Source organism: Martes martes (assembly GCF_963455335.1).
Source record: "Martes martes genome assembly, chromosome: 16".
Classification (NCBI taxonomy): Eukaryota; Metazoa; Chordata; class Mammalia; order Carnivora; family Mustelidae; genus Martes; species Martes martes.
This window is the reverse complement of record NC_137904.1, coordinates 41625207-41633563: the sequence shown is the minus strand read 5'-3', so window position 1 is coordinate 41633563 and position 8357 is coordinate 41625207. Positions and strand designations below refer to the sequence as shown.

At 53.5% G+C, this 8357-nt stretch overlaps 1 protein-coding gene across 1 annotated transcript; it reads left to right on the top strand.

Annotated features, from left to right (window-relative positions):
• The first annotated feature begins 119 nt into the window (after positions 1 to 119).
• On the top strand, positions 120 to 7674 carry PNPO (pyridoxamine 5'-phosphate oxidase). Its single transcript, XM_080825721.1, has 7 exons — positions 120 to 392; positions 1232 to 1356; positions 2887 to 2986; positions 3777 to 3830; positions 4052 to 4180; positions 4479 to 4549; positions 4792 to 7674. The coding sequence occupies exons 1-7, from the start codon at positions 255 to 257 to the stop codon at positions 4958 to 4960; spliced, it is 786 nt and encodes a 261-aa protein (XP_080681847.1). The 5' UTR covers positions 120 to 254; the 3' UTR covers positions 4961 to 7674.
• The last annotated feature ends 683 nt before the right edge of the window (positions 7675 to 8357 follow it).

The window sequence follows — 8357 nt, the reverse complement described above, 5'->3', positions numbered from 1 at the left end:
GGAGGCGCCGCCCATTGGCCGCTGGGTTCCTCTGTTCTCGCTCTAATTGGCCTCGCTCCCGGAAAATTCCAACCAATGGCCTCTCCGCGCCTGTCTCCCTCCTCCGACCCCGAGCTCCCATTGGCTCCAAGGACTTAGGACCTGTTAGCTGGGGAATTCTTCCGTCCCCCGGGTAAACTCCCGGCTGAGAAATTGGTTCCGAATCCAACGGAACCCAGCGCTGGGCGACGGCGGGTCACGTGGCTGGCGGCCTCATGACGTGCGGATTGCGAGGCGTCACCGTGAAGATCGGGCGACCTGCCGAGTGGCCCCGCTACCTCCACCACCTGTACGGTGGCGGTGTCAGCATGGACCTGGGCCCGATGCGCAAGAGTTACCGCGGGGACCGAGAGGTGCGGCCACGACCTCCCGCAGGGCGGGGGAGGAGCTCCACGGGGTGGGATTGGGGTCACCCCCGTAGGAGAAGGGGGTTCCAAAACAACCAGTGGGGGAAGGGGCTCTGGGGAACAAGGATGAAGAGAGGCTGCGGGTTGCAGCGGGTGAGAACGCTAGCTCTGGAGAGGCCCCGGGGTGGGATCCTGCCACTCACGGGTGCGCCACTGACAACCCCTCTGGGCCTCAGTTTCCTCACCTGGGATGTGAGTACCTAACTCGCAGGGATGTTGTGGACTTTGATATTTGCAAAGTGCTTAGAACACTGATAATCAGCTTCTAAATATTTGATAAGTAACACATGGGGGAGGGGTACTGACTCACCGACGGAGGGGAGGGGAGCGCGCCTAGATCTCACAGCCGTCAGTACCTTTCCTTCCCTTTTGGAGAAGTTCTTTTCCTTCTCCCTGGAGGAGAAACCAACTGTTTTAGATTTGAGGCCCGGAGCTGCAGTTTCTAAATCTAGTTGTGTGTGAGCATTTCCAGAAATAGCTGTTAAACATGCATTTTTTCACCGAACCTCAGACCTACGGAGAATTTGTGGGGGGTGGAGCCCAGGAATATGGCTTTTTTCTTTTATGCTCCCCAGGTGATAGGTTTGACGCTCTGATTCATCCATCACTGCTGTGGGGCCTGGCGAGTTATACCACGTTTTTTATGCCTCTGTCCTCACCTGTAAAATGGAGCTAGCAGAACCTATTTCCTGGGTACTGTTTTTTGTTATGAAAAGTGCCTGGCACAGTACCACATACACAGTAAGAGTTACATGTGTTCATTAAATAAAACTCTCCTTTCCCAGGCATTTGAGGAAACTCAGCTGACTTCCCTGGACCCCATGAAGCAGTTTGCTGCCTGGTTTGAGGAGGCCGTTCAGTGTCCTGACATAGGGGAGGCCAATGCCATGTGTCTGGCTACCTGCACCAGGTGGGCATAGCTGTGGGCCCATCTGTAGGTGGGTACAGGTGAAGTAAGAAACTAGGAAGTTCTCAACTTGGTGGAATGCAAATTTATGGTTATAGCTGTGTTACTAACATGCTGTGGGACCTCAGGCAGGTTACTTGTCCTCTCTGGGCCTCCATGTCCTTACCTGTAAACCAAAGATCAGACTTTACTTAATTCCGTTTCAGTAATAAAAATGTAGTCCCTCATTCATCTTTGCCCCTGATGCTCTCACCCCCAACACCCATGTCTCCCTTATCTCCCCATTTACCCAATTCCCACCTGTCCTTTAAAAGCTACATCTCCTGGGGGCGTCTGGGTGGCTCAGTGGGTTAAAGCCTCTGCTTTCGGCTTGGGTCGTGATCCCAGGGTCCTGGGATCGAGCCCCACATCGGGCTCTCTGATCAGCAGGGAGCCTGCTTCCCTTCCTCTCTCTCTGCCTGCCTCTCTGCCTACTTGTGATCTCTGTCTGTCAAATAAATAAATAAAAATCTTTTAAAAAATAAAAAATAAAATACAATAAAAAAGTGTAAGGTCTTGGGGCGCCTGGGTGCTTCATTGGGGTAAGCATCTGACTCTTGGTTTCAGCTCAGGTCATGATCTCAGGGTTCTGGGATTGAGCCGTCAGGCTTGCTGCTCAGTGGGGAGTCTGCTTCTCCCTTTCCCTCTGCTCTTCCCCAACCCCCCAGCTCGTACTCTCTCTCTCTCTCTCTCAAATATATAAAATCTTAAAAAAAAAAAAAAAAAAAGTGGAAGGCCTTAAAGGCAGGGCTCTGGTACTGTGCCCCAGGATATTCCCCAGAGTCTGAGCAGAGGTCCTAATGTAACTGCCCTTTCTGTGATCACTAAGCTCTGGCTGATTGTGTTATTGTTGGTCACTGCCCCAAGAGCCTTGTTAGCCTGCTAGATAATAAAATACCACAGACTGGTACGTGTAACCAGCAGAGATTGATTTGCTCACAGCTCTGAAAGCTAGAAGTCCAAGATCAAGGTGCTGTCAGGATGGGTTCCTTGTGAGGCCTCTCTTTCTGACTTGTAGATGGCCACCTTTTTACTGTGTCCTCGCATGGCCTTTCCATGGTGCATGCAGGGGGTGGGAGGGAGAGAGGGAGGGAGAAGGAGAGAGAATGAGAAAGAGAGACAGATCTTTCTGGACACCAGGCCTATTGGATTAGAGTCTTACCTTTATGGCCTCATTTAATCTTAATTATCTCTCTAAAAGCTCTGTCTCCAAATAGAGCCACTTTGGGGGCTTCAACATAGAATTTTAGGGAGACACAGTTCAGTCTATGACAAGTCCCAGGCAGCAGTGTCCTGCCCGTACCTCTAGGACAGATCCTCAGGGTGGGGGTGGGGTGGCCAGAGTGGGGGTGGGGTGGCCGTGGGTAGCTGGCACCCCCTGACAGTGCAGAATAAGAGGGCACAGGCATGGGAGCACAGGGGAGCACCTAGGGAGAGGGGTGGTAGCAAGGACAACGACATGGGCTCTGACCATACACTTTGGTCTTTGCCCAGAGATGGAAAACCCTCTGCCCGCATGGTGCTGCTGAAGGGCTTTGGCAAGGATGGCTTCCGCTTCTTCACTAACTTCGAGAGTCGGAAGGGAAAAGAGCTGGTGAGGGGCCCGCAGGGGCCAGCCCTGGCTTCCTTCATCACCCTCCGGTGCCACCCCCGCCACATCCCACTTGCTGGCTGTGCTCAGGCGCCGTCCTGCCTGCGGGCCTTGGCACTTGCCCTTCTCTCTGCTGTGGAGGAGTGCTCTCTCTGACCACCCCATCTCTGTCATTTGCTTCCCTAAGTAGCTCCTGTCCCTTTGGCTCTCAGCTCCCATGTAACCTCCTCGGGAAAGTCCTCGATCCCGGTGCCACATCAGCAGTTCACCTTTGTGGTAACTTGTAACTTTACTTGTTTGGTTATGTGATTGAGATTTGTCTCCTCCACTGAACACCCAGGAAGCTCTGTGGGGGCAGAGGCTGCATTCATTGTACGCCTGGTGTCCCCTCTGCGCCTCTCCTGGTGTCAAGCCCAGAGCTGATCCTTTGTGTGCGTTCGACTCATGAATCCGAAGGACTCCCCAAGTCCATGGCGGCCGTAGATGCATTTCTGCGGACTTGCACATCTATGGATGAGAGAAATGGCAGAGCCTCACTCTGGAGTCCATCGGGCTCAGGTTCTCAGTGCAGCTCTAGCACTTCCTGTGTGAACTTGGGCAGGTTCCTTAACCTGTCTGAGTCTGTCTCCACCCCTGGAAAAGTAGGCCTACCTTTGAGGGTTTAGATGAGATGTGACAGTGAATGCCTCCCCTGTGAGCCTGCACGGTGCAGGCCTCCTGCCTCCCTTCAGCATGGTGGAGGTGTTCTCCCTGCTGATCGGATGGCCGACTGTGAGTTCTCTTTCATTTCCAGGACTCCAATCCCTTTGCTTCCCTTGTCTTCTACTGGGAGCCCCTCAACCGTCAGGTGAGTGAGCATTCCCGGGACAACCGAGGGCTCACTACGGAGGAGCCCAGTGGAGGGCACCAGGCCAGGCAGAGCTCCTGTCTCTCCCTTAATGAGCTGGCCTAGTTGGAGTCAGCAGTGGTGGGGCAGTGGAGAAGGGAAGAAAGAGAGGAAGGGGACCTGTGTTGGTGGGGAGGGCAGATGGCGATGAATGCCATCTAGCCAGGGCCGTCCCTGAGCAGGTGCGTGTCGAGGGCTCCGTGAAGAAGCTGCCCGAAGAGGAGGCTGAGTGCTACTTCCACTCCCGCCCTAAGAGCAGCCAAATCGGGGCTGTGGTCAGTAACCAGAGTTCTGTGATCCCCGATCGGGAGGTGAGTTGGGTTCCTCCTTGGTTCTCTGGGTGGCAGGGGCCTTAGCTCATCCCCCAGCGGCTGTCCACTAGGAGTACCAGGGCCCTCTCTCTCCAGCAAAATGAAGGGGTGGTCTCCTTGGGGGGGTGGGGGAAATGGACTTCCTTTGTCTGACCCTCTGGTTGGACTGTGCTCCGAGAGGAGAGAGGCCAGCCTCTCTTGCTTACCTGCGTCCCCTGGGCCACGGCACGTGCTTAGTAAACAGTAAGTGAATCACTGACTCGGTCCCGGCCTTCCTGTGTTTCCTTCCCCTGGACAGTATCTGAGAAAGAAGAATGAGGAACTGGAGCAGCTCTACCAAGAGCAAGAGGTGCCAAAGCCGAAGTACTGGTGAGTGATAGCTGGTGGCCGTCCAGACCGGGGCACAGAACCTTCATGTTTACTCAGAAGCGCTCTATCTGTGGCATTACAGACCTACTCCCCACCTCCCCACCACCCAAACCTCATCAGATTCATCCCTCTGACTTCCATCGAGGGACCCTGGGATGGGCTGGGATGGGGACCCTGGGGGCGGGGGCAGTGACCTGCTGGAAAATTGCACAGAGCACCAAACCCGCTGCTTCTCCTTGAAGGGGTGGCTACATCCTGTACCCGCGAGTGATGGAGTTCTGGCAGGGCCAAACCAACCGTCTGCATGACCGGATCCTCTTCCGGCGGGGCCTGCCGACAGGAGACTCCCCTTTGGGGCCCATGACCCACCGTGGGGAGGAAGACTGGCTGTATGAGAGGCTCGCACCCTGACTCGAAGTCTGCTGGCGCCTGCTGGAGCTGGCGCAGGGTGCTAAGGGTGTGGGATGGTGGGCGCGACCTTCTAGACTCAACCCATTTTCCTCCCCACTCCCTTATATTTAAAGCTCTTCAGAGTTCAAGCTCCAAATTCTGTATCTTCATTTGGCTCTGAAGTAGGTAGTCTAGTGGAGCGTAAACAGTGGCAGAGAGAATCACAAATTGGGGGGGGGAATCCCATAATTATTTTCTTGACCTTGAATATGATTTATTGGAATAGCTCCCTCTAGAGGTGGTAGCTGGTGTGGTTCCCTTTTCCAGGGACCTGGGGTGGGTCCCTGCTGCCCTGTTAGGGTGTGACTGGGTCATACCGCCTGGAGCAGACTGATTCCAGCCTAAGCACCCAAGGCAGTGTAGCCAATCTGTTTGTTTGTTTGTTTGTTTTCTTGTCAACAGTTTGAAATTTGACAGAGAGAGACCCAGAGCATGAGAGGCATTTTAGCAAGTCCTTAATGGCAGCCAAGAAGCAACAGCTTCCAGCCGCTTCTCTTGTCATTCCCTGAGTGCCCCTTGGATACCTCCTCCCCACGTCTGGGCTGTGTTAACTCCTCCTGCCTCAAAACACCCATTATCCCTTTTTGTTGTTTGTTTCGTTTTGTTTTGTTTTTTTTAAAAGGAAGTTTTTGGCTTAAACTAGCCAGAATCAATTTCTGTTGCTTGCAACCAAAGGAAACTTCATTAACTTACTAATAGGATATTTTTATAGCCCGGTGCCCTACTGATAACTGCTTCCCCTTATCTGAAGCACAACTGACGTGGAAAAGAGATTAAATGTATGCTCTGGAGCTCCACCGGACCCAGAGGTGGGAGTTGCACTGACGTAGGTTTCTTCTCAGTTGGGGGAGAGTCTTGAGACAACCATGATTGAGTAAGCAGGAGTGGGCTACCTAGTTAGGTAGTAAGTGTGTCTAGAAGTATTCGATCCCGGGGAGTCAGGAGTTTTATAGAAGGGCTTCATGACTTGTACCTACAAGCCAGGCAGATTTCAGTCAAGGTTTACTTTCCATGTTTGTTTCTGAAAACAACATACGTGTGTGTGTGCACATACACAGATGTCTGTTTCATTTTCCAGGTATAGAATTGTTACAGAGATACGTTTCAGTACTCACGGATCCCCTTCAACTGCTCCCCTCCTCTGCGGGGGTTGACTCCTAGACACGGGTTTCCATCCCTGCCGGAATTACCCAGGAAGCGTTCATCACACATGGTTTTGATGAAGTTCTAGAACCTAGGTGAGGTTCAGTGGGCTGAGGTCCGGAGCCGATGACCAAGAAAGAATTCTTGAGACATCTTTGGTGCAAAATGGTGGTTTATTAAAGCACGGGGACAGGACCCGTGGGCAGGAAGAGCTGCTGCCCCGGATTGTGAGGGATTGTGAGGGATGGCAGGTTATGTACCCTGCGGTTGGGGGAAGGTGAGGGAAAGGGAGGTTTCAATGGAGCTTTCATATGGTAAAGGAGGCCTCCAAGGTGCAGGGATACCAGAGGCTTGATCAATGTTATCTTTTGGCAAGCCATTAACATCAAGATGGTTGGGAGATTCCTGGTGGAATGTCACAATCCTGCTATCAAGCGTCTTTGTTAGTGAGATTTAGGTATAGAAGAAACTTTCCTTCTACCCCAGCCTCCTTCAGTTTTGTTTATGGAGGGGAGGGTGACATTAAGGCTTGAGGAACTGAGTCATTTGCCTCTGGAAATTGTGCTATTGATAATGTAACTTCTTTGTTCGTAGATCTCTAGGACATTTGTAAACCAAGGGAGACTCCTGTCTTGCGGGATTGTGATCTCAGCAAGTTAACTATTTGTTTTGGCAGTCAGGGGTACCTGAGGAATGCCACACACATCACCGAGGGGAGCGTATGGAGAGGGGGTGCAAGGTGCCAGCTTTTGCTTTGTCCTCAGCCAGCCTCCCGCTCCCTCATCAGTTTCACTGATCTGAGTGAGGTCTGAATTTTGGGGAACGTAAAAGCTCCCCAGGGACTTCTGTGCAGCCAAAAGTTGAGACCCCCGAGTTTAGATCCTCGCTACTCCGTGTGGTCCACAGACCAGCAGCACCACCACTTAGGAGCCCACCCTCAGCCCACCCATGAATCCCGTCCTGCATTTAATAAGCCCTCCCACAGGTGACCGGTTGCAATGTCCCCCACCTCCACAAACAAATGACCTCCCACCCTCACCATGGGATTCCTCATCAGGCCTGGACTGAGGCCCGCGCTGAACTGTGTTTGCACACTTCTTGAGCACAAGATGGTGACCAAGGACAACTTGAACGAATGGCCTCCAGGCTGTGGAGGGGAGCCAGGCTGGGTAAATGTTTGCTGTGACTAAGCCAGAATCTGAGAACTGTTATTTTGCGCGTTGGCATGGAACTTGCCAGCTCTGTAAACTGTTTCATTCCTCTGTGTGGGCGTGTGTGCTGCTTCCGTGTCTTCCGTTCATGGGCTTCTCCCAGGGGGCCCCTGTCGGGGGTTGATCCCCCTGAGTGCGGGAAGGCACGACGCTAACCCTATGGCCACCAAAGGAGATGGTGCTGGGGTGCCCTTCTCTGCCTTGTCCCATTAGTAGGAGCTCTGTATCCCCCACCCCCTATCTGAGCCTGGGTTCAGCTGTTCCTCTCCTGTTCTTTGACAATCACTGTGCCAAGTCTGTAATAAAACTTCGTCAGCCGTGTGTGATATTAATGTTCAACCTGGCCCAGCCGCATCCTCGCATCCCCCACCAGCCTAGGGAGGGAGTTGGGGGCTTAAGGGCCCCCCTCCCCCCTCAGCTCCTCCTCTCCATAGTGGTTGGATGGCCAGCAGGGGGAGCCCACCGCCCAGGGTTGACCCCTCCCAGGCAGTGCAGGCCAGTTGGAGCCGGCCCTTCCTGCCTCCCCCTTCCCCGCATTGGGTCGTGTCCCAGTGAAACTGTGGTCGATAACCCATAGCCTCTCACAGCTCCTGCCCATATTTGCACTCTCGGTTCCTCCTCCTCTGGCCTTGTGGAAGTTTGCAGCTGCCTCCCTCTGACTCCCTGGCCAGCCAGATTTCCCTTTGGCTTTTAGTACATACTCACCCCCTGCCCCCCAGCTTAGGGGCAACTGGGGTTTCCATGGAAGGTTCCTGCGGACATCACTGAGAGGCTGGATCTCACGCACCTGGTAATGGTGGCTGTGTGGTGCCAGTATTGGATAGAAGCTGGGCCGGGGGGCTCATCCCCAGCACCCCCCCCCCCAAGGAATCTCAGGATGGGCTGAAGTGGTCTGGTGTCTCAGAGAACACTCAGCCTCTGAGCTGGTTAGCTTTCCCCCTCTGGTCCCAGAATCAGGATTCTAAGCCCCAGGCCATTACCCTCTGCCACCCTACCTCCCCTTC

Excerpts from the sequence above, each read along its gene's own strand:
- PNPO (XM_080825721.1), top strand. The coding sequence starts at position 255 with ATGACGTGCGGATTGCGAGGCGTCACCGTGAAGATCGGGCGACCTGCC. Across the intron at positions 3,831-4,051 it reads GGGAGCCCCTCAACCGTCAG|GTGCGTGTCGAGGGCTCCGT; the intron begins GTGAGTGAGCAT and ends GTCCCTGAGCAG. Across the intron at positions 4,181-4,478 it reads CTGTGATCCCCGATCGGGAG|TATCTGAGAAAGAAGAATGA; the intron begins GTGAGTTGGGTT and ends TCCCCTGGACAG.